This window comes from Neopsephotus bourkii, unplaced genomic scaffold, assembly GCF_033783945.1.
Source record: "Neopsephotus bourkii isolate Nb327-2 ecotype Australia unplaced genomic scaffold, CSIRO-AGI_Nbou_v1 NB_1655, whole genome shotgun sequence".
Taxonomy (NCBI): Eukaryota; Metazoa; Chordata; class Aves; order Psittaciformes; family Psittacidae; genus Neopsephotus; species Neopsephotus bourkii.
Genome location: NW_026902129.1, coordinates 5,551,722 through 5,578,223, shown reverse-complemented (window position 1 = coordinate 5,578,223; position 26,502 = coordinate 5,551,722). Strand labels below are relative to the sequence as shown.

Genomic DNA, 26,502 nt, shown 5'->3' with positions numbered 1-26,502 from the left:
CTGCTCATGCAGCTGTGGCACAGAGCTGTCAGTCTGCAGTCAGGACACACAAAAGGCATTTTCCTAAAACCTACAGCTAGCACAGGGACAGAATGAACTGTACCAGGAAATGCTAAGCTCATCTGTGGCTTATGAACACCACTCATCTGCTTCCCTTCCACAATCCAAGCTGGGCAATGCTGTTCTTTGCACTCAGTCTATCCACAGCAGGCCATAGGGTTTGCTTTAAGGACCATCATCCTAAAGACAACACACATAAAAGAGATATGCATGCTTTGCTTTCTTTTTCATGTGCTCCTGTTTATGAGGCCATACTTCCAGTAACTACAGAGTAAGTCTACAGAGTCTGAACTTGTGTTTTGCCTTTTTCAACTTTCTGTTATTAGTCTTGGGATAAATGGGGTTAAAGAAACTTTGTAGCACCTAAGAGGATAATGAAAGACTGACTGCAGGAAAAATCCATGCTTTGGCCACTGTTTTAATGACATCTGAAATTTCATATGACCACAAAAATGTGGAAGGAGACGCACCATCACCCGGCACGCTCAGCATGGTCACTGCCACAGCAAGCTGCAATACAGCAGCTCTCACTGAATGGAAAGGGGAGATGGGGCTGGATAAACAGCCTATAATTAGGATTAGGTGTTAAAGATGACAGATGTGGTTGATTTAATAGAGTGAATGATAATTTTGCTTCATTAGAGTAGGCGTGATTCGGCATCTGCCATTTTCAGAGGGAGAATTTTTACAATGGATCCCGCATAAAAGCCTTTTGCAAATTCACAAAATTGAAATGCAAACCAACCCTGTTAAAGTAGAAAAGTGGCCCAGAATGTGGGTGTGGGCAGAGAAATGAGCAAAAGGCTATTCAGTAAACCCAAGGGGCAACCCAAACCCAAACCCAAGCAGGGAGCCTTCTCAGCTAGAGAGATCTCGGAAGCAATTTTAAACTGAACCTTTTCACTGAGTGGGCAAGTCTTAGGTCAAATACACTGCACTACAAAGGAAGATACCATTCAGATTTGCTCTAAAAAAGATAGGGTGGGAGCGCTCACAGTACTAAACCAAACAGTGGATGAAACCCATGAAGTGCTGGAAATTGAGTTTGTTCAACCTCAAATAACATGTTGCAAGGCTGCTGTGACCTTAAGCCTTTACAGATGTCCACAGTTTTGACAGGTATTCTCCTGCTACTAAGACCAGCTGGGTTTTCACATAAATACGAACTAAAGAAGCAACTGGAAGAACTGGATCTGGTGATCACAAGGTACATAAAATAGCCAGCAATCAAGACGTTGATTAAAAGCAGAACAGTGAAAGAACAAAGTAAAAGCAAAGATGTGAGCTGTATCTCCTTCCTAATTCTGTTTTGCAGCCAGGCCTCCATGAATGGAGCTTGCAAAGAGAACACTCACTCACTGACACCTTGGGATTTTGGGAATGTGTTGGACACTAAAACCATTCACTAATTTATGTCTCCACAGGACCAGAACACAGGGAAAAACAAGAGCAAGTTCTTCGGGCTGTGTTTGGTCAAATTATGTCAGCTTTGCTGGTCAGGTGAAATTGTACTGCTATGGTTTGAAATCACAGGGCATTCCTTATTACAGACTGTAAGTACAGAATCTCATTGCTTGACTCTTCATAGTAGAAACTAATAATGTGCACTCACAGTCGCATTCCTTTTCCTGAAGGGAATGTATTACAAAGGAAACTCTAAACACATGCACAGGAATGATGGAGCAGGAGTAAACAACTCCATTACACAGCCTACATCAAAGGGGAACATCACAGCCTGTGGATACCTGTTGCCCTTTCTTGCTCATCCCACTGCTCGTGTCGATCCCACCCAGTGCTCCCTCCTGAGCGTGGCTCTATGAAGAGCTCTCATGTAGTAAACTACAGCAATACAGAAAAAGGAGGAAAAAATCTGAAGCAGTATTAAAAACACTGTGTCATTTTATGCTGCCAGGGCAAATTTTGCATTTAAAGTTCCTGTATTTTCTTATTTTCTTCCTTTTTTTTTTAAATTAATACTTTTTTTTCCCCCTTATTCCCCAAACTGAGAAGAGATGAAAAGGGGAAACTAGCCCTATTCCCCCTTTTCTAGCTAATTTAAAGCTGATTCTGAGAGAGGACTTTTTAATATTAATCTCTGTTAACAGAGTTTTCTTAAAAGTCCCACTGGTATTAGCTTGAGTATAAAACCGAGAATTTGGCTGAAGTTATTTTTAATATCAAGCACTTCCAGATTAAAAGAAACTCCCACTCTTAACCAACCACAAAATATCTGAAAGGCATTTTAACCATATTGCTTGGCAAAGATAATTTTTGTTCAAATGTGCTATATGGGATCAATCATAACTCCCTGAATTTTTAGTGATGCCTCAACGGCAGTGTTAAAGCGTTACAAGTATATCCTTAATATGAACCACTTGTCTGTATTTATGCACATAGAAGTCTTCACTGTCACACACTTGATTTCTTTGGTGTGAGTTACAGAATACTGGAAAAGTACACAGCCATAGTAATTCTGAAGCTACCAGAATGAACAAGGAATGTGGAGCTTAGAGAAAAAATCAGGGCTTTTCACTTTAAATATGTCATCTTTTTCTCTGTGTTGCCAGTAACACAAATTATTTTGACATGATGAAATTACATTCATTTCATCAAGCCTATGGAACCTTCTCTGCTGGGAGGGTAAAGCCAGAAAAAAGTCCCTTCATAAATGACATAAAAGTCCTCCAATACTACTGCTCCAACACGGGTGCTCTCTGGACCAATTATTTAAACTTAAGTTTTGTCACGTATGTTCCGTTAGATCAAAAGGATTTTAAAGGGTTGCATTTTTCTTCTATGAATTTTTCACTGATCCTCAAGTGTTTTTACTGACAGCTACTGGTGAGTTCAGTACAAACCCTGTGTTTTCACATTCTTGGCGTGAAGGGTCTCCAACCGTCTCTTTTTAGTCCAATGTGAAATGAGTATAAATTAAAACATCCTCTGAGATGATGGTTTAATAAGAACATTGTCCTCTGAACAGCTCTTCTGCGGGCAAACACCTGGGACAGTGTGGGAAAGTAAGTGGGGATTATAGAAGAAAGAGGTGTTGGAGTGAACAACAGAAATGGCAACAATGGACAGTGACGGCATTGGTGAAAACTCACTGAATGCTCCATGGTAAGTGAACTGGGACAATGCAAGTTCTCAACACTAGACATAAGAAGGGACAACCCAGTCAGTCAAGATGGTTGCTTCTGAATTGGTTATTAGCTCTTTAATTTCCTTTTGCACGCAAACTTTGTTGTCCATACTTGTTGAGGAAGAAATGGACTTTTATGAATGGCTTGATCTGAAAGAACAGTAACAACATTCTTTCTACTGGTCTTTAAAACAATCTTCCTAGCAGAAGGGCAAAAAAAAATCTGCCTTATTAGGAGACCCATCCTTGGAGCTTTAACTCCCCCAGATCAGTCCTGGATGAACTATGAAACAGGGAAAACACTCTTGCACTGTATGTTGGAATGGGTTAAGTGGTTCTCCCCTGATTCTCCCCTTTTGTATGATCATGTCCCAGTAGTGAGTTTTACACTTTCTTTCGCACACAAGCAAGTAAATGTACGAAGCAGTGGGAAGGCAAGACCAGAACACTTTCTCAATTTACTAACTGGTACTTGTATACTACAGAATTTCATTCCTTATTTTAAAAGGAGAGCAGACATTCAGGACCCCTTCTGGACTGTGTTTAACTGCAGACTGAACTTCAGTGAGTTCTGTCTCAGAAGCAGGATTTTGACCATTTGTCCTGCCACATTTCCAACTGATCCGCAGCACATTAGAGCATCTATCAAAGACCTAAACTCATCCATCTTTTAACTCCTGGTAGTAATGTCTGGCTGACACTGGGTCTCACTATGACTCCAGACAAGAACTACTTGTGTATTAGCCATGCTGGCCTAAGCTATCACTTTCATGAAAGTTTTATGAGCTGCGCTTCCATTTCACCTGTTAAGGAAGACAAACAAATACTTCCTTTTATAATTAATGTAGAATATCAAACACTTCTGTGCTCTCAAAGGAACAGTAGAGTTAAGTGCTGGTCAAAGCCTTGCTGTGTATAGCTAATTGCTGATAACGGACCCACAGGGAATACTTGAAAGGAACAGAAAAAGGCAGAAATAAGAAATCCAACCCAACAAACACCAATACCAAACAAGCCTGAAAACTTGTGACAGCTACAAAATAGGAGAAGAGAAAAAAAAAAGGACTCTATTTATTAAGGTCATTGGAAGAAAAGGCTTCTCACAGCCAGAGTAAGAACAGCAAGGTCAGGTTCTGTACTTCCCGTGTACCTACACTTATGAAAAAGAAAAGCTTGGACTGGGGATAAGGAATGAGTCAGACTGGAGAGTTTAAAGATAAAATAAACTTCAGTAGCTGTAATGACCTGACCGTAGTCTAGAGGAACCTCTTACACAGGGAGTGAAATGTTCTTCAGCCTAAGGAAAGGAAAAAGAAGGCAGAATTGAACTGCTAAGGCATCTAAACACTTCCTTCTCTACTCGATGTTTTTTTTCGCCCCTAATTTATACCATCCCTATGTTCCTAATTAAAGTTAGTACTTGTGGAAAACATATAGTCTTTGCCGAGGATGGAAAACACACTCTATAATATCACTACCTTCTTGTCTTGGCATTAGGTAGCATCATTAGCATTCAAATCACTGCTTATGAAATAGCTACAATGCTGGTCTCTCAATGGATGCCAGAAGAATTTACAAGCTTGGCAGCCTGTCAGCTGTCTGAAACACTAGACAGAGTGTCAGAAATTTCACACTGAAATTATATACTCTTACAGATAAGAGAAAGCTGTGCATAATTGTGTGAAGGAACTAGATGACACTGAGGGAGGCATTTTTATTCCCAATCAATAGAGAGATTTACAGTAATTCAAGGACCATAATTAAGCCCTTTAAGGATGGCGCACTGATTGTGCCAAATTTCAGGCAGATGCTCTTCCTAGTTAGCTGCTGGATGGGGAGGAGAAAAACAGGATCTGTTGCATCTCAGTGTTTACCACTTGCCTTCTTGCCTGCAAGAAACGCTCAGTGCTTAGAAACTGAGCTGTGAGTTGATGCTTGACTTAATCCCCAACTGTCTTAACAAAAAATGCCACCTTCCTGTTTGAAAACAACTCATGGACTTCTGAGACAGTATTTATACTGGGAGGATAGGGGATGAATGCTGGTGACTCTCAGCAGAGGAAACCATCACAGAAAAACAGCAAAATCTGGCAACGGAAGAATCTGCTGGTTTGCAGGAGAGGCTGCAAGTTCATCTTCTGTCTCTTACACAGGGAGTATAGCTATTAAACTAGCTTACTGACAGACAAAGAGCCTCCCATTGTTAATTATGTTAATTAAAAAAAAAACCAAACTACATCAAGTGATCAATAACTTCAAAGATAATCTGGCATCATTTCCTGATTGTAGGAGAGATAACTAATCCTTCCTGCAATTCTGAACAAGGAGGAGCATCATTTTATTCCAGCAACTACCTTCACATCCAGTTCTAATTTAGCCAAAAGCTAGGAGATCAAATTTGGATGTGTAAGGCTGCACCATGAACAAAAGCAATACACCTCCTTCCTCTCTCCTGCCCGGATGCACTTGCCCCTGCTGGCAAGCCTGGAGAAGTGACCCTGCTCCCCTGCAGTCCCTTAGAGGAGACAATGAGTGCTGCATCACCCATTACCATTGACTGTATCCCTCCTGCTGTTGGATTCACTGATGCATACAGGACGCTTTCAGTGTCTGGAGAAGACTGTTCTGTTCCTCTGTGTGTAACCCAAGACCACTTTGAGGGCTGAATCCCTGCCCTCCAGCAAGTAATGCCTTTGATCCTTCCTTCCCACTGCACTGTTTGTAACAAGCCCTTGACAAGGTCAAGAGCTATTTCCATCTGTCTCTGCAGCCACATCCATACCAGCGCACATCTGACACAGCTTCTCCTCTGATACTGCCACTCTCTGCCCTCTGGGATGTCAGCATCAGTGGTTAGAGAGTAGGATGGCAATCCAACAGTCACGTCTGAATCTGAAAGGTGACCTTCAGCCCTGTCACCACTAACACACGGGTGACACTTTGTCTTGGTCCAGAAATCAAGTGCTATCTTTAGCTTGGGAAAGACAGTTAGTTGGTCAATTAGATAAGCATGGATCATATAGGCAGTATTCAGTTCACCTGCTTTCCTCTCCTGCCATCACTTGTTAAAGGAAGGGGGATGAATTAGTAATAAAAACGGAGTTAATCCTGCAGGCAGCAATTTTAACCTTGACAGTGGTGCATGTCTTCATACAATATTTTTGCCAGACATGCTCAATACAGCTTTCAAAGGAAGCTGTTGATTCTTAAAAGACAAGGCCTTTCACCTTCTACAAAAAGAGCTTTTTGGGTTTAAATACATACAGTCAGAAAAAAGTCACACCGCTTGGAAGAACACTGCAGATGTAGCATTTAATCCCGCTCCATTTAATTCTTAATACGTGGAAGCTAATATGGGTTTAACTAAATCCTGCGTTAAATACTCTAGATGCTGTTCTGTTCATACTCTGAATAAATGCATCTTGCAGCTACACAGTGCCACGAAAGCTTAAAAGTGCAAAAGCATGGTTTCTCCACTGTTGTATTTACCCTGCCTCTTCTGATATCTCCTGATTCCTCCTAAGTTCAGAATCAGGTAGTTTGGCAAGCTGGAGCACATTTTACTTCAGATGGAGAGCTACATACAATGCAGTAGGTTTCTTTTATTCTTTTTATATGAGTAACAAAAAGTTTGGAAGTGAATATTTATTAGTAATAAAACCACCCACAAACCAAACAACCCCACCTCAATAATACACATCTTCTGGTTTTAAATACAAGGCAAGTTAGGTGGGGAGGTTTATTTGCTACAGACTTAATCATCTGTTTGGGCTATTGTTTGCTTTTCTACAATGAGCAAGGTGTCAATTACCAGTGACATCCATCTTAGCTCATTTGAACTGAGAGATATTAAAAAAATCTTGATTAGCTTTTTGGCTTGTGCATGTGCTACAGTAATATATATGAAAATGCACACTAATATAGCTAAAGGCATGCAATTATAACTTTCGTCATGAAATGTATGCCAGACAGGTAATTTGCTGGGTTTAGACAACATATAAAGGTAGGACATGGAATTTTTAAATACTATGGTCATTGATCAGGCTCTTTTTTGTGTCCTTTCTACATTCCTTTTGCTTTAACCAAGGCAAATTTGGTTGTCTGACGTGAACTGAGATAATACAGACAGGAGGAAAACACAGGAAGAGAACTGTATTGATGATCTGCTTGGGTTTGATTACTGACTTTTGTTTTAAATCACCAGAGTCATATTCTAGAAAAGAATGACTTGTTGAATCCCTGCTTTATCACCACCAAGAAAGGATTACCATAGCAACAGGAAAAGACTCTGCATTATAAGAATACTCACAAGCTGAACAAGATCATGGTTTAAGATAATGGCCCAGTAGCATGGCAATATGCCAGCCAGGGGTGGGGAGGGAGGGAAGTGGCATTTTTCCAATGACAAAAGACATTTAAAAAGAACTAAAATTGTAAATGTGAAACACGTGTACTCAAGGCTAACAGAAAGTGCAAGACAAGGAATCAAGAAGCTGTCTGGCCCATTTGTCCAGGGAGCAAATCCACAAGGTTTCTTGTTGATAAATCCCTGAGTTGTCTCTAAGGGTCAACTGCAAGTGACTGATGTGTGTCTTTATCATTTTCCCTTTAGCCTCTCTGCTAGGGCATCCAAAATGTTCTGCAGCCAGTAATGTCCACACAGCAACTACACAGAAGTGTTTAAGGCAGACATTTCACGTAGGTTACCTGTCAGGCAGAATCTGCTTAACGTCTGGTAATTACTTGTGAGGTCTGACCCAGAGCTGCAGTTTAGAGGTGCAAGGATCATTACATCTGCTGTTTGGTGTATCTGTCCTGTTTAGACACTTATACTTGACCCCCTCCTACAACATTTGTCAATCCTCAACATTCAATTCCACAGTATTTGAGAGCAAAGCTACAAATGTACACTTAAACCATGAATGAGGATGAGTGCTGAGCATGTCACTGAATGAGATGTAAACTGTATGATGCTTGCAACAAAATTTTTCCTGATTTTTTTTACTTGAAGCCAGCCATCCTCAACTTAAAATTAAGTAAGTGACAGAACAATAAGAACTACAGATTAAAACATGTTTGGAATTAGAAACCCGGTACACAGTAACTGCTGTTCTTTGCCACCATTTCTTTGTGGCCAGGTGTGTGTGGTTTTTGCTTTAGCACCTCTACAAGGGTTTCTGTGCATTTCAATAAAGCTTTTTGTCTTCACCCCTTCAGCTGGTTTAGCGAAGGAGTAAATTCACACTGAGAGTACCAAGATGATTCCAGCTCTGGAGCCAATGGGAACCGTTACTTACACCTCTGATTTTCCCATTTTCTCTTTCAACACAATGTGTGTCAGAAAGTCTTCTTTGGGAATTTGGGAAACGTCACAAAAAAGAGTCTTCAGTGAAAACCGCCAATGGGCTAATGCAAAGTGACACTAAACCCAAATACGTGCCTTTACCTGTCACCAAGATCATCTGTGCGCAAGGTTACACAGTGTACAGTGAGATTTTTTGTCAGGTTGGAAGTTAACAGACAGCCTGAGCCAGCCTAACTGCATGCTGCATGTTCTGATACCCTCCATGCTGGCTCCATGACCGAGTACTACAATTAATCCAGAAGGAAACGTGTCAGCTTGTTATCTGTCAGGTCAACAAAGTTGAATCGACTGAGCAAGTTTTCAAGGCAACACTGAGCTAACACGAGGACAAGCACAGTTAGGACTTGGCAAGGACAAACAGGATCTCCTTGTTTTAATACCCGGAGCTATTAGGAACACTTCAAGTTATCTTGAGTAAATCCCACCATGGTCTATAACTAGCCTGCAGTCAAAATAATTGTAGGGAAAAGAAACCAACCAAAATTAACAACCAAAACCCATTAGCTGCACAAGTTTCATAGCAGCAGTGCATCCTTAAGAAGTTTATGGCCTACTTTTTAAAGACATGAGCCAGCGAGGCTTCAGGAAATGTGCTTTTATAGAAAGAGGAGCACAGAATGTAACCTTCAGGTACAAACTGGCCTAATAATTTCAGAGAAGAAAGAGACTACTAATTGTGATGACAAAATTCAAGTACCAGATTTCATATTATAAACAGGAAGAGATGTATTGAAATCTTACGATGGCATGGCAGCAGGGAGGGAATGACAAGCTGTAGAGTGCAACTCTGCTTGTTTCAATGTCTAGGACCCTCAGTCCTGGAATACCTATCTCTCCTTACAAACATCTGTCCTATTTCTCTACTGAAGAAAATACTTCAAGGAGTTCCTTGAAACTGCAAGAAAAAATAAAATCCAAAATCAAAAGGTATAAGCATGGCACGTACTTCTGAGAAAGACATATCTACCTGTCCCCTCTCATATAGAAACTGGCCGATGGATGAATCCCCAAACACAATAGGCAAAGTCTAATCAGTATCAGAATCATTATGGACGCAGTTCTTCCACTAGCATTTTAATTTTATACCCCTGTAAACACATCAACTTTGCCAGGAAGGTTCTACAATTCTTGTTCTACAAACAAAGGCTACAAATGAGAACGAGGACAAAACACAAGAGAGATGTCAATGTAAACCTGACCCTGTAAATCCAAAGGGAACAGATTTTTTGCTTTTGAAGTATTTACCTGGCACTCAAGAAGCAAGAGAAAAAACCCAAACCTCTACAGTTAGACACAACATGTATTTTCAAAGACTGTCAGTCACAAAGCAGGCCGAGATTGCTGGGATCTGCAAATTGTTTTGGCTTGGCAGCATTTTCAGCATGAGGTGAATGAATGCCATTATGACTAATGGGATTTCCCATTACACATGGCCTAAGGAAAGCAGACATTTCAGAAAACAAATCAGCACTATAAAGGCATAAATATAAATACATTTACGCCTAAAATTAGATTCACTTTTCTGGTATGGAGCTAACCACAATCTACTCACATATTAGGAATGCAGCATAACAAATGCTACTGTACCTTATTTAGCTGTACTTGGAACATTTTGCTGACTACATACCCAAAACTACAGAGAAAGTGCTATCACAGCAGCTAGGTCAAAACTCAACACTCAGTGTCAGACTTATGGAAAAGAAAAATAAAGCAGAATATTAAAAATAAGGCAAAGAAAATATCCTGTAACTGCATTTAGGAGTGATGGAAAATCCCTGTCATGCCAGCTTTGCACTTCCTACATCTCCTACTGTCATTTATCAATCACATCCACTCAGTTTTGTTTTTCTTACAGAGGAAGGCAAGATGTATGTCTTCTCTGCACTGCTCCACTGAAGTAATATGGCATGAACCCCAGCTTACCTGAGTCTAAGTGCCACGGGTCAGTAGCGGCCGACATTGGTGGGATGGTGAGTGGAGATGCTCCGCAGTTGGATTCCACCAGTTCTCCTTCGATGTGGACGTGAGAGGAGACGTTGGTAGGTCTCAGAGCTGCTTTGAGCGGAGCAATCTGGTTGAATTGTACTCTCGATAGGCAGCCAGTGAATCCTGGGGTGTTGTATTTATATATATCTTGGTCAATCTTCCCAATTTCTATGGGAAATTAAGGAGGAAAAAAAAAGAACATAAAATTAATCAAAACAATTAATTGCTCTGGGAAGCACGGTTGGTCTGAACACTTGATTCCCAGAGCTCAGTTCCAAAGTTCCTCTCTCAGGAGACTGGGAATGTGTCAAACCCTGCCAGGTTTCTTTACATTCCATTACAGATTAAAGCTGGAAACCTTCAGGCCTTGACGTGACTCGGTTTCGCTGCTATGCTATCATTAAAATGAAAGGCTGGCATGAAGGAGTCATCAGAGAACAAAAGGCTGGGGAAAAAAATCATTTCCCCAGTAAGAGGTGGTGAAGGAGGAGGCAGAGTCAGTCATTGCCAGGGTCTCTCCTCCCAGCTGAAGCTGCTGCTGTAAGAGGTGCCCCTTCCTTCACCTTGGCTACCCTGTAGCCCCCTCTCGGTGGGCCAGGACCACTCCTGTTCACTCCCATCCCTCTCCTGTCTCCTTGCCAGGACAACAAAAGTCCCTTCACCAGGGGACCACACATCCCTTCAGCCCAAGTGGAAACAGCCCCTCTCCAGCTTCCTTCCTTCCACAGCAGTGCTGAGAGGTGGCAGGTGACCATCCAGCCCTGCTGCAGGCTGAGGAGCAGCGGGTGTGCTCCTGCACCTCCACAACTAGGCCTCATTTTACACCCCGTGCATCCATGAGCAGAGCACAGGGCTCCACCACTGTTCTTCCAAGCTGCCCTCCAAGTAGTTTTCTCACTTCCCAACCCACCAGTTAAAATGATCCCAAGGAGGTGGCTGTAAAACAGAGCACATGCCCTTACTCCCCAAGAACCTGCTCGCAGGACCTGCTGTGACAGCCTGAGTCACAACCGAGACAAATCTGGTGCTGCCAGCTGGCTGTGTTGAGGGGCATTAACACTTCAAAGGCTCCCTGCAGTGTCTAATATAACATCTACATAGCAGTGAGGAATCTGCCTTCCTTTCTTGTATGATAGCATGAAGCAAACAAAAAGGACACACGGCAGCATCACGTTTGTGCTGTACCATGAGCTACTGCTCTGGAGGCACTGAGACACTTCAAACTGCCTTTCCCTGGGTCAGTAGGGACAGGAGTTAGGTCTGGTCCTTAAGTCAGTGGGAGAAGTCGTACTGAGCTGAGCAAAGCAAGATGGTTATGCCAGGGACAGGGAGCAGCCCCAGGTTGTTGAAAGGCAACCTGTTATGTCAGTAACAGTGGTAAGGGTTTGAAAAATGGCATTTCTGGAGAAGAAGTTGGCTGTAAATCACAAGTTTGTGTCATAAAAGGAAAGGAGGAGGTGGGACAGACAGGGTTCTGCCGAGAGCTGTGAGGAGAAAGTGGGAGAAAAGTTTTATTTTAAGAGTTTGGGGATGTGCTGGGAACCAAAGCACATCTGGGTTTGAGGTTTGCTACAACAAAAACCCCAAAACCTTAAATCAGAACTATTAGAAAATGCTTTACTAACCTTTCGGATGTGTTCAGTTCTAACCAAACCAGGATCAGTTCTATGAGGTCTGAGCTGCTGCCTGGGCTCCCTAAAAACTACCATGATACGTACGTGAGTGCTATTCCTAAGAGCACAGAGTATCAGAGATACGCATGAGGAGTTTCAAGGCTACAAATCAAGGTGGGAATTTCAAGTATGCCTTTTTTTTGAAGGGGGGGGGTGGTGGGTTTTACAGGTTAAACATGAACTGGAGGAAAACTGGTGGGAACTGGACAAATCTTGACATGATTAAAACAATTGCTCTGTTTTCACAACAAACTACGCCTTTTCCATCTCTGCAACCGTGTTAGAAAGGTAAATACACACCATTTAAGTTCATACAAACCTAAGGGACATGCACACACACACGTAAGGACACACAAGGAAGATTGATAATCTGAAAGTTACTTGCATCAGATCCTTGTGTGATCCACTGTACAAGCATAGATTTTCTGTTCCTCCCATTCTCCCTTTTCCTTCTTGTTTGAGAACATGCTTTCCTTACTAGCTCTTACTGAGCCTGTATCAATATTACAGCCACACATCACAAGCCGGTAGTGAGCAGCAGCTGTCACCTCTGACAAAGCATAAACTTGCTCAGGACTCAGCTAGAGACTAGCTTAAACACATTAAAATCATTGTACTAGTCAAGTGGGCTTGACCAAACAGTTAGCATCATCTCCTTCATGGACACAGCCTTAGGAGACATGGTCTAGTGTGAGGCATCCCTGCCCATCACAGGGGAGTTGGAACCTTAAGGTTCTTTCCAGCCCAAACCATTCTATGATTCTATGATAGTAAGTAAAAAACCTCTCATGTGTATGCACACTTTCCAGAGTAGAAAAGCTGTACCATATCCAGAGTTCATGAACTGGAATGCTACTTGTAGACCATATCACTCAGACATGGCTCCTATCTGACCACAATATTCGCTGTCTCCTACTTCAATAAAATATTCATGGCATATTTTGCAATTTTGAGTAATCCTTACAATCTAAGGAACAATCAGAAGACCACATTTCCCTTTGAACACCGTAACCACTGCCAGTGACAGTTCAGAGATCACCTTTTATTCACATTTTTATACATTCTTTGGAACTTCATGCAACCATGCTCATAGCCTCCCACTCACAATGCTGAATGACAGGAACAAAACCCCATCAATATGATTGTGCTACCTTAGCAGCTTCAGCACCATTCTTCTCTAACTCCATGAATAATAAATGATGGATACAGATGCTGAAAGAATTAAAGAGAAAAACCCACCCAAAAGCCCCTAACAAAGCACCTTGCTGAAGAGCTGCATTTCTGTTTAAAACATTCCACATGTGATGGCTGTGCAAGTCACCTCATGCAAATTCATACCAGCTCGCACCAGATCAGTGCTAAACCAAGATGGATCAACTTCTGTAACTGTGAAAATGTTCCTTTCCATGCTTGTCCCATGGGCCTCAGCACACATACTCTCTGATGTTAGGGCATTATACTTTGCCTCCCTGTGTATTTGAGCCTGCTAAAAACCCATCCCTGGAGAGTGTAATGATAAGATAATGAAATATGCCGTTGTTGTCATGACTGAAATTCAATTTCCTCCCTGTAACAACGAGGGGGGGGAAAACAACAGAAGATGACAATCGCATCCTTTAAAAAAGGGAAACGTACAATGCAGCTACTTTGCATTGTTCTGATTTTTAGCACATCAGCTACTGCAAAGTCATAAAAATATTACAGTATATAGTACTACCATTACCTAATAGCAACATTAGTGTTATTGCTTTCGGATCTGATGCAGCAATCTTCTGCTGGCATCCTACCCAAAACCATTTCTGTAATGAAAGACTTCCAAAAATACCACTTATAGACCTTTTCCAACTCCAACTGGTTTTAACCACTTGTTCCATGTTGACATAACCTGCTGACTTGAGATGAAGGCCATGATTACAAGACAGAGACCATTCAGGCTAACCCATTCTAGCACGGTTGTACTGCAGTGTACAAATCCTTAATACTGAACATTCACACAGTAACTGTGCAACTGCCCACCCACATTACTTAAACACTTAAGAACGTATTTAACTAGTACACAGTATACTAAGAACCTCACAGATGTTGCCCCATGTCTCGTGTGCTTCCGTTCACTGAAGATACACAGAACATCAATTACTTGTTATTTATGCTTTGCTATTTCATTAACAGTAAAAAGAGACAGGATTTTAATCCTCAATTACTTGCTTTAATTTCAGGGTGTATTTCCCATGGCTGTGACAGAAACATGCCACACAGTGATAAAAACAATACTATTTCTATTGAAAATGATGTGCTACTACTGAAGAAGCTCTTTTCCACCTTGGTGAAAAGACATAAACCCCATCTATTTCCAAGCGTGTTTATGACACAAGACACCATTAGTGAGTACCCAAGAAGCTGAAATTCATTATTCTATAACAAGCAAAATCATTTGCATAGAGGGAAAAAAACGTGTCTGGATCTGTGTGTAAGTAACAAATGTGTTAAGTAGCACATAGCAATACTAATCAGTGTAATTAGTTGTCTGGTTTTTAAGCCTTTTTGCCCTTACTACATTGCCTGTAGATGCAGAGTTGTGGCTCCTGCCTAGACTCTAGTACAAGATGAACAAATAAGAGTTTGGTTCAGGTTTTTACCAAAGTTGACCTAGTTAGCATGCATCTGATGAGCTACTTGTAGAAGCAAATACATTGCAAATATAGTTTTTATCTATTCTCTCCCTTCTCTGCTTTCCATATCTATTTACCAGTAAAAGACCTATAGAGTAGCTTGAAGGGCCACAGCATGTCTAATAGCACAAAAGGTTGTTGCACTGCTGGTGAGGTCCAGCTCCACTAAACCCATTTGGGTTTTATATATTCTTGTGGCACTGCTTGGAAAAAGACTCGAGAAAAACAACAGCCAGATTTGGCAGAAAGAAGATGTGTCTGGTCACACAGCCCTGAGCAGGTTTTTAACAGATGAAACAGAAAGGCTTTCTGTTTATGTAAAGTTCTCCATGTGAGGATCCTAGAATGATTCACACATACATAAGGCACTGCAGCACAAAGCCATACAAGCCAGCTCGGTACTGTGCCATACCGGTATAGTCATGCCCCATGTGGAAAGGTGGCCTTGGACTGTGTAACACACTGAACTTGGGGGAGAGGAGAGGACCATCTGTGAAGGAAGAGGGAAACGCTCCCACTGCAAATCTTTATAAACCTACAAAACCTTGTTTTTGTTAAACATAATGAATACCTTTGCTTTCTATTCTAGCTGATCTGTACATTCTTTCTTTATAGGACTCTAAATGCCTATCAATACAGAAAGTTATAATAAATTCTTAACCTTGCACAGTGTTCAATACATACAGACAGCATCAAGGCATTACTTGTGAATTATGTTCCATTAGGAAGGAAATGTAACAGAACTTGGAGTACAGTTTGTGGGTATGCACAACAATGTATGTAGTAAATATCCTGTTATTAATTCCCTTGGAGATTTCCAGTGATGCCCTTCAAAGTAGAAATAAGGCATAGCAAGGGTGCTTTCCTACCACAGCAAGGCTCTCAGTGGATGTTGCAGACATCTAGCTCTTCTTTCTTTTCCAGTAGTGGGAAATCTCTGCCCAAAACAGCACAAAGAGGGCAGGGAGAAGAAAAGCAGGATATACTGGAGTGTTTTTGGTTGTGACAGAAGATGCCTTTTAAACAAAGGAAAGTCTCAGCAGCACAACCAAAGCCCTTTCAGTTCAATTTACTGAAGACTATTTCTTACACAATTTACACAAGACAGCATTTGAGTTCTGCTTTGAAAATGGTGACAAATCCAGCTGTTTGCCCTTAGGACAATGACCTGTTTATATGTGCCCATTTACATTCAAAAATACAACAGCTTAATGATTCTGGAAAGAAAGTAGCTGTGTCACTATTGAGAGAAGTCCAGGTTTGACACAGGGCAGTATTTCTAGCTGAACTACCAGGATGTGCTGCTATTTCACTTAACATTAAGCACCCACCTAGTGGGTAGATAGAAGGTAATCAAGCGGTACTCAGCTGAGTCAAAATTATCTCTATATAATATTTTAATAGACTGCACAGGTGAATTCACCAATTCAGTTAAATGAACCACTAATTGCTTTTGGGTCAACCTTAGCAAGAAATTTTCTCTTCAAAATAGAGCACCATGTGCTCTCTTGTCCCTTGTACTTAGAAAGGTATCTTGTTACATTACCTGCTGCTCAAATATCAGCCGCATCAGCATCTTAAGCATCTCTCTGTTACTGTGTCAGGCTCCACATAATAGAAAGCAGTTTAAACTCTGCTGAAAGGAAGCTATTGATTTCAAGAAGTCACAGTCCGCTGAGATTATAAAGCACTTTCTCTTGTTTGTTGCCTAGATGAGCAGTTCAATGCAAGAGCAAACCCTGGCACATACTGACACCTGAAGACTGGTGTGGTATAAAAACAAAACCTGAAAGAATAAATAAATTAGCTTGAATCATATACAGTACATAGTCATAGGGAGAACCTATCTGGGATGACATACACCCGCTAGACCAAAGCCACAGGGCTAAAAATTCCCTGTCAGGAGCAACTATTTTATAACCAAAAGGGGGATAATAGCAGACAAAGGGAAAATGAAGTCTGACACATCACCTAGGTCTTCTGATGAACATCCTCCAGTATGAAAATCAAGCCACTCTTTGCTTACTGGCTGTTTATATTTTCTCTGTCTGAAGATCAGTAATTCCTATTAAAGTAAGTGGTACAGATAATAAAACAACAGGAACTTTATTTTGCCTATAACTCAAAACTGAGCTGACGCACACTGCTTTCTGGAAACTCGCACCAGTGCAACAAAGATGCTCATTTATGGAGAACTTGTTACAGGGGTGCTGGGAGCAACAAAAGGGCAAATGGTCCCTAGGAATGGGGTTCTGAGCTTCCCAGGACCCAAGCACGAATGACCCCCAACTGCTCTTCATGCATCCAAATCTCATGTGCCAGTCACACAGATCTGTAAGGGACAGGTGGTATCTGGATGCCTCTCCACATGTCCCCTTCCCTTCATGCTAATAGGCTTAGGGGCCTGCAGGGATGGAGTGAATATGGTGAGATGCTGTGGGGTGGTCTCCAGCCATCCTGCCACTCCCTCTTCTGGATGCATCCTAAGAGACTCACTGAACCCTTCAGCTTGGACCCCAGACCCAAAGTCAGATGCCTTCAGACATGCCTCCACCTGATTACTTTCCAGAGCCTTCAGATGCTGCCCATTGTATGGTCCTATCAGGTGATGTGGTCCTTCTGGGGCTATTCTAACTTTTTCCTTGTAACTTTATGTTATTTACAAGACATTATAGCTTGTACTGAATAGCTTTGTTTAGACACTTTGTGTCTAGACTGTCAATTCACTGGCCACCCCCTGAAACATGCAGAAGATGCTGTTCGTGTGTATAAAGCGCTGTGCCAGAAACCAAAGGTATTAACATTAACCCAGCAGCACCAACCGATAGTGTTGCACAGCAAACACAGGGTGCTTTTATTTGCTGACACCAAAGAAATAGCTTTATCCATGGTGCAAGCAAGAGAAAAATTATTTATGAAGCCTGTAACAGCTCAGTGCGTGTTTCAGTTGCAGCAGCAACTTTATCAGTGCTGACAAAACAAAGGCCATTTCTGTATGAGGCATTCCCGACACTTTCTGCACAAGCTGGAAATGATCAAACCAAGTGAAAACCACACAGGATTAGAGAACCTGAGCTGGCCTGGAAGCTGCGCTGTGGCCCTGGAGCATTTCCAAACCCCAGCCCCTGGCAGGAGAGTTACAGCTTTCGGGTCATGCTGTAATGGAGACAGTAAATCACTGATGTGAAATGCACTCCTATCAGAGTCCCATTATTGCAGTAATAATGAAGGCTAGTGCTGGACCGCAGCTCCTCAGTCAAAAAAGGCACTGTGAAGGATGGATGCTATGAAATGGAGATGTTATTTGACAGCAGCCTGGTTTCCCATTGCCACAGATGAAGAGGGTTTGAGACCAACAAGTTCCATTTTAAAGTTTCACATATAGCCAGCAACAGTTATCATTCAGGAACTCACACTGCCTTTTAACAAAAAGGGAATTATCTGATGCTGTAAGGTCCTTATTAATTGCATTGTCAAACCCAACAGTAAAAGTAAACATCTCTCTTTCAAGGAAATAAGTATTTTCTTCACATTTTCCTCTGACTCACTGTATAATCTTGAGTGAGTCACTTCTGATATTCATGGCAAACTCTCTCTTTCCCTCTTAGTAGGACACAGAGAATTCCCCCTACCCTCTAGTTGGGATCTGTCTCACTTGAGGTGTTTTGAGATCTAAGTGGAAAAGGGATGGGCACTGCTTTTAAATAGGAAAATGAAACTAAATCAGTTTTTTAAACACCCTATGAACTTCTCATGACTTTGGAAAGGTCACTCACTAACGGAGGCACAGGTCGTATGGCACATTTCCATTGATAAAAGAGGAAGCTCTCCCAAGAGTAATGGAACAATGCAAAAATCAGGGAAAAAGAGAAGGAACACCAAGTTTCTTTGTGGCCAAGTCATGATACCCAGCACGCAGACAGCAACTGGAAGTCTTGACTTGGACAGAAGTCTCCAAATGTTCCCAATCGTGTTCAGCTTGGGGCAGAACCTCAATAGGAGCAGTCAGTCAGTTCTGTGTCAGTGGAACCAAAACTGCTTCTGGCTTTGGGGGAAGAGAGACCTCTCCATGTGTTACCCTTATATACCCAACTGTGAGAGGTAATACAGTCATTCTACAAATTTGTGTAGCATTTCATCTCTCTTCCGGACAACCAATCACTCTCTGTGGCTGCCAGAGGCAAAAAGATCAGCCTGGTGTTTAAAGCAGGAATCCCAAATGCAGAGAGAGCTGAAAAGGCAGGCCATTCACCTCAGTGACAGGCTGAGCTGACACAACAGCACACTAACATTGCTCAGTCAGGCTGTACCCCATACCGTGACTGCAAACCCTCCTGAGGGCTAATGGAAGCCTTTCAATTGAGAAGCAAAGCGCTCAGCACACGCTGCTGTAACTGAAGCTGCAGAAATCAGCAGTTCTCAAAGCAAAACCGCGAAGTATCTGACAGTCAGCTTCAAGAACACTTTTTGCTCCTTCCCCATCCTCTACCCTTCTCACATAAAGCAAAAGCAATGGGATCACGGGTTGAGGGCTGCAGGAGAGCCAGCAGCAGGCGTCTCATTCACAGCAAAGAATTAAATGTTTCACCTACTTTTTGTCTGCAGGCAGGTTCTAAACAGAGTGACAGGAAAGTGATGATAGGGGAGAAAAAAAATGATATAGATGAAATATCGTAACAAACCTCCAAGCCACGACTGTCAATGACTGGCAAAATAACTGAGTAATTTTATCATCATAGATATCGCTATGAAAACATAACAGCTGTTATCACACCCAAAACACCACCAGAATTAACTGGGATGCTGTATTTCAGCTGGATTTATAAGCCTATTCTAATTTATGCTCACAATAAATAATCTTCACAGCATCTCTTATAACCCTTAGAGAGGATGTAAAACACATACATAGAAAGAGCATTACTATGCAAAAGAAATCTGCAGTTTCATTCATACAGCTTGCCTAAATGTGCTTCTCTGTCTTACGGAAGCTGGCTGCAGCATAACTCAGCAAATGCTTTTCAGGCCAGAAACTAACTAACTAATCAAACAAGACAGCCTCTAGTCAAATGTAATGTATCTTGGCCAAGCTCCAATGCACTTAGTTATGTTGTGCTTTTGTTAAAACTGTGTTAAACTAATATAAACTCAGTCTGATTATTGCTTTGCAGGTTAATGGGCACCCTTCTATAACTGCCTGCAAATGTCCTCATACTTTGTGTTCTCTATCCTATCACCAGTAGCTTAATAAAACCACAGCCTCATCAAAGAGTGGGTAGGCTGCAGTTCCCTCTCTTGCCTCCCTCCTGCCTTGCGTATCTCACTCTCTCACGTGGAGATAAGGAAAAGCTCGAATAACCATTTGAAGAAACTGGGATATAATTTTTCATTCAGCATTACTTGTTTCTATATACCATATATGCCTTATATCAGCCGTCTGCATTCTTAAAGTTTGTTCGTTTAACTAAAAAGGTAAGGCTGTTCCATCTGTTTAAGAACCCCCTTTTAGGAATGTCAGTAACACAAAGACAAAACGTCTTCATCAGTCCCACATCATTTTTCTTACTAAGTGAAAAGAAATAGTGGAAGGTGTCCCTGTCCATGGCAGGGGGTTGGAACTGGATGAGCTTTAAGGTCCCTTCCAGCCCAAACCAGTCTGGGATTCTATGAAAGCCATGGCTATCACACCTTTATATATAACATTTCAATGCAATGTAAATGGGAGCTGACATTTTTCAGAAGATATACACACCACCACATTAGGAACAAGCAATGACCTTTCTAAGTAATGGCAATTTTAATTCAGTTATCAAAAGCCTGAAATAGCAAGCAAATGAAAAGCAGAATGCCAGCAAGGATGAGAATGCTAGAACTTAGTAGGTCATTTTTCTGCCAACATTTTCATTCTGTTTGCATTACATCTTCATTTGGAATCTATTTTTTCTCATACTGAAGGATCTACTTTTTGTACAGACAACGCCAACCTGGCTGTAGTACTGAAACCCACCATTTACTGTAACAATTGCAAAAATACTGTAGGACAGCACAGGGGAAAAGAATCAATTTCACTTCTAAGAAGCAATTTCTTTTCTGCTTTTTTCCCCAGTATTGTATAATTCACAACCTGAAGCTGAGCAATTTATATCCAAACAGCATCTATTACGTCTCAAAGTCAATGATGGGGTTGACCCAAGAAATACTAAAGGCTTTGGCTGCTTTTCTTTGTTACAAGTATGCGGATGTGAAATACTGTTTCGTGTTTCCTCTGTTGGAACGATGCTCGTGTACAACAAATTCACTCCTGAAAAGTATTGCTATTCAATGCTCAATGTCAAATGATCATAAAAATTGTAACAGCTGCATTAGATAGATCAATGGCTTATCTAGTTCATTGTTCTCTCTTCAAAGAAAAAGGTGACTGATAATAGGTGATTCACAAGCAGTATAACAGCACAGAGTATGTAGAATGATCCTCACCCACAACCTTTCCAGCTTCCCATAAACACTGGCTTTAAACCTGCCCAAGATGAAGGTTGCATCCTGCCTTTTAAAGAACTGTCTCACATGAATGTGTCCAATCTTTGGGAAACCATTAATGCCTCTGGCCTCCACCGAATCCCACACCAGTGAGTCCCAGTGCTGAACTACTCACATGGAGACAAATGACCTCCTGAAGCTCATTTTAAGGCTGCAGCCTGGTAAGGTAATGAGTGTCTCAACTTGTGTTGTGGGATGCACTGCACACCTCCACCCCTCCACCATTATAGGACCACAGTGTATCAAATTTAGGTATAAGTCACCTAAAAAGAGAGCTCTTTAAAGAGCTTTATGCACTTTGAGTTGCAAAGCCCTGAAGAAGACCCTCTCCCTGTCTAGGCAGTAGAAATCATGTTTTCATGAAGAATGAAATGTGAAAGCATTACACCATGATCTGGAAACCAAAACTGCTCCATCATTCAACAGATACACTGGGGATGAATGAAACAGGTGTGGTTTGAGGCCAGACAGCAAATTTCACTCATTGAGAAACAGCAGGGAAGTACATTTTCTTTGCCAGTCCTGATAGTCACGTCCAATACATATAGCTTAACTGGACTTCTACTGCTTTCCAGATCAGATGCAAACTATTACATGCCAGGCATGCTCAGTGTGCGTATTTCTGCTCTATGCGCTCATCCACAGTCTTATTCAGTAGGCATAATAGATACTGTGATAATATAAATCTTAATAAAAAGACACAGAGGTGGGTGTGCAGAGGGATGATGGAAGAACAGGACCAGACAACACGCAAGGACTAACTCAGTGCCTACCTCTGCATCTCGTTAAATGGTGCAAACTGAATTGCTGGCCTAAATCAAACTGTGCACTAGCAACATGCTTTATCATGATTATCATTATTACATCCAAGCATGGATGGAACAGTGTTCTGGAATAGCACAATGCCATTTGCAGTATAATGGCTTTGTTAACAAGCTGTAAGCAAGCACTCCCACCCAAATGCTTAAAAGGAGATATGGATGTTTCTTAGATCAAGCCTAATGGATTTCTTTGGAGGGACAAGGAAGCCTTTGATCAAGCTGCAATAAAAATACATATTAAAAAATAATAATTAGAAGCATAGCATCTCTTTATGCTAGCTTCAGCACAGAAATACATTAAACCAGTGCATGAAGTTCGATGCAGACAGGAAATACTGTCATTTGCTTTTTGTCCTTAAATCTTGCACTGAACTAAACACTCAGTATCACCTCAGCTGGATAAAGACGCAGACCTGCCAAACAGGACTGCTTATTAACCTGCTTCTCTGACAGCCAGGTCATACGAAAATAAACCGAAACTTACAGGTGGGTCACGGCACCAGATGCTCTACACCGGGTTGCCCTTCTTCGTCCCTTCGAGCTGCCCTTCTCCCTTCCTCCCAGCTCTCCCGATACAACTGAACCCCAGGCGGAGATAAAGCGCAGAAGAGGTCAGGAAACCCCAGACACCAGGCGGGGATCCCGGTGTCTCCCAGCACACATCACAGCATTGTGCAGGCGCACGAGAGGTCGGGTCACCTCTTTCGCTAGCGGCGGCTCGTTCGCGGGCAGCGGGCAGCGGAGCTCACACCGCCCCGAGCACGCCGGCGACCGCCTCCCGGCGAGGGGACGCCTCGTCCCTCCCGCCCACCACCTCCCTCCAGGCTGAGGACCGGCGCCAGCTCATCACACGAGTGCCCCCCGCCTCGCAGGGCATCTCTCATCCCACCCACCCACCCATCCATCCCGGTTACCTGCCGCCTCCTCTATGGGCCTTCTGGCCGTCCCGGCCGGGAGCCGCGGGGCAGCGGCTACCGCACGGTGCGGAGCGGAGCGGAGCCGAGCAGGCAGAAAACGCGGAGCGCAGCTCAGCGCAGGCTCCCCCGACCTGGCTGCTGCGGAGACGGCAATACACGGACTGGATCTAGCTGGGGAGCGGGCGGGGGGAGTTGAGGTGTGGGGCGTGATCGGGGCGGCGGCTGTACTGGGGCCTCAAGCACTGCTGGAGCCTTGCCCCGGGGCCAAAGTTCCCCGTGAAAGTCCTCCAATGGTGCTGTCTTGCTTTGTTTTGTGCTGGTTTTGCATGTGTAGGGTTTTTTTTAGCACTAAAGGGGCACTGAAGCTTTGAAATCACAGAAGATGCTGTCAGAGATACTGCTCAGCATCAAGAGCCCCGTGCTGTTAACCAACCGTTCTTGAGAAAAAAGGTAGCTGAAGGTTATTCTGGTACGTGATGAGTTTTGAAATGTATAGTTCAAATACTTTTGTTATTCATTTACTTGCACAGAGGATGAGGAAAGCCAAATCAGAACCTTCAGAGAATGGCGTAACAAAACTCAGATTCACTCAGTTTTAAGATGAAAGAATGGAGAGTTCAGCAGCCTGCCTATGGGGCATTGGAAAAAGGAGTTAAAATAGCCATATCCATCTATACACAGCAATTCTAAGACCACCTCTTCCATCTTTTCCCTCCTCAGACTGTCAGTCTGAGGTGTAAGCCTCTCCTAACAGCTGCACCACCAACTTCCTTCCCTCATCCCTGCTCCATCACCCATGCCACCAGCTGGGGAGAGGGTCCCTTGTGCTGGAGAGGAGGGGAGGAAGACAGAAGGAACAGATGCAATATGGGGATTGACACAAGCCCTGAAGAGTCAACAATAATACAGGCTACAGCCCAGGCAAGTTGGCTGTGCTTGGCCACTGCAATCTGCTGCTCATCTCATTGCTAACAGCACTTCTGGTGGCACCAGCATGGATGCAGATGCTGCACGGCATCAGCAGCAGGAGTCTGCCAGCACTGACTCAGATTGAAAGTATCACTGCAGCCAACAAAACACACTCGCCAGGGGACAGAGCACTGTATATATGGGCCTGGGCCTGCTCAGCTTTTTCTTCAGGGAGAGAAGAGAGCAAGTAAAGCCAAACAATTCAGCACTTTACCAGAAGTGTGCCATTAATGGGAGCAACTGATCTCAGAGGAACCAGGATGAGGGAATGTGGGACCAGAGCCTCACATCACAGGACCTGGAAGTTGTCACTCCAGAAGTCAAACACGAGCTAATAGCACTCATCAGCAGGACCTCATCTAAGGTCTTTACTCAGCTAGCATGGTATCACATTTAACCACATCAATCCAATCACAACTTCAGTGTCCCATACCTGTCCTACAGCTTTTCAGTTCTTAAAAGGGACTGTAATAAAGATGGGGAGAGACTTTAGCAGGGCCTGTTGTGGTAGGACAAGGGGTGATGGTTTTAAACTAAAAGAGGGAGATTCAGGCTCAATGTGAGGAAGAAACTGTTTACAATGAGGGTGGAAAAACACTGGCACAGGTTGCCCATAGAGGCGGTGGATGCCTCATCCTTGGAGACATCCAAGGCCAGGCTGGATGTGGTTCTGGGCAACCTGATCTAGTTGAAGATGTCCCTGCTCATTGCAGGGGGTTGGAACTAGATGAGCCTTGAAAAGTCTCTTCCAACTCTAACTATTCTATGATCCTGTATGTTTCTATATTGCCCAATATAGAACAGCAAAACTTTCACAAGGTCACTGCTGAATCATCCAGCTATTACTGGTAGAGAAACAGGCACAGTTTCCATCTCCACAGGGCTTCAGACAGAATATTCTTTACATACATTGCAGAAGAGCAGTAGTTTCTCCTCTTCACATCCAGAGATACTGCACTGGTTACACATTCTAGCATGGGTTTTTTTGTTCTATCTTGTTCTATGTCAAAAGGGCATCACGCACAGGAAACAGTTTCAAGCATAAATCATAACTTCTATGTATTTTTCTTTCAGCATAGCAAGCATTTGCACTCGTGCAAAAGGTGCCTCTTTGTTCTGCTCTATTCCCCTCCCTTCTTATTTGTGCTGTATCAGTACAGATGCAACTTTTAATTTCAAGAGTGTCTGCCATAGTGTTCCATTAACACCATGGCATGCACCAGCAGGTGCTATCCTCACCATACGACCATAAAATGATCATGTATTTAGGATTCTGTGATGCTCACCTCTTGACTAGAAACACAGCATGGCTGGTATCTTCTGAGACAAAACAGCAGCAGCAGTGAATACTCCAGTGAAGGGCTTTCTTCTACTTGGGTTTATTAAAAGGGAATGTAAAATGGAGGACTTTATGGCACAGAACTGACATTGGCAGCACATACAAGCCATGTATTTCTGAGGAGGCTGCAGTCTGGAACCTGTAAACCAGCTGCCATCCTAATTGTACTGAGGTCTGTTGTCTTTGGTTGTTCAGAACCAAGTCAGCTTTGAGGTAACAAAATCGGCTCCTGTTCCGCACAGGCATGCACTATCCTGGTCAGTCTCAGTATGTCACATAGAAAACTCTCAGAGAGCTTCCTTGGCCTCCACAAGTAAAGCACAAACCTGCCCATTTTTATAACTAAAGAATCAGTAAGTGAGAAATCTCTACCTGGTGAATGGCTGGCCGTACTCCAGCAGAGATGATACGCAATTTAAGCAAGCACAAGGTCAATCATAGGTAGTGAAGACACTCAGTTTAGCAAAGTTGAAATGTCTCTCAGCACGGCAATCTGCACTTTAGAGATAGTCAGACTCCATTTAACTGAGCTGGCCCAAGAGCTGGAAACAGTTTGGCTGCAGAGGCACACAGCTCTGTGCAGGGTGTTTATTCCACCTCTTGGAATGATAAAATAATAATTTAGTAGGCAAAGACCCTGCCAGAATCAATTTTTAATTGCCTGTGTTGATGAGCTCTGAATCTGAGATAGAAACACAGGGAATGGAAAATTCGCACTTATAATTACATTCTTGAGAGCCAATTTGCCGGACAGGAATGTTAATTTGGGATAGGAAGGAGCACATCACTCGTAGATTTCTGTTGGTGAGTAACTCAAACCAGCAAGATCTTACACATAATCTCCGGACACGTATGCTAATAAAGCTAATGAAAAGGGGATGACAGGCATGTCTGCTGTGTGTGGAAATATCCTATTGTTTGCTGGAGCCTTCCGCTTGGGATGCTTGTGCTGGGATCCCCTGCAGCCAATAGTAAAGCATGATTAGATTATTGAAATTACTTTTCCCCCCTAAAAATTTTACTGACT

General features: G+C 42.6%; 1 protein-coding gene and 1 long non-coding RNA gene across 2 annotated transcripts in view; one reads left to right on the top strand and one right to left on the bottom strand.

Moving 5' to 3' along the window:
- CNTNAP2 (contactin associated protein 2) overlaps nucleotides 1-26,502 on the bottom strand; it is a 1,027,100-nt gene that overhangs the window by 15,874 nt on the left and 984,724 nt on the right. Inside the window, exon 22 of the mRNA XM_061374850.1 lies at nucleotides 10,491-10,721. Coding sequence (XP_061230834.1) covers nucleotides 10,491-10,721 — 231 coding nt within the window. The remainder of the gene's footprint in view (nucleotides 1-10,490; nucleotides 10,722-26,502) is intronic.
- LOC133223812 (uncharacterized) lies at nucleotides 14,725-18,088 on the top strand. The gene is made up of 2 exons (XR_009728686.1): nucleotides 14,725-15,657; nucleotides 17,852-18,088. It is a non-coding gene; the product is annotated as an uncharacterized LOC133223812 (long non-coding RNA).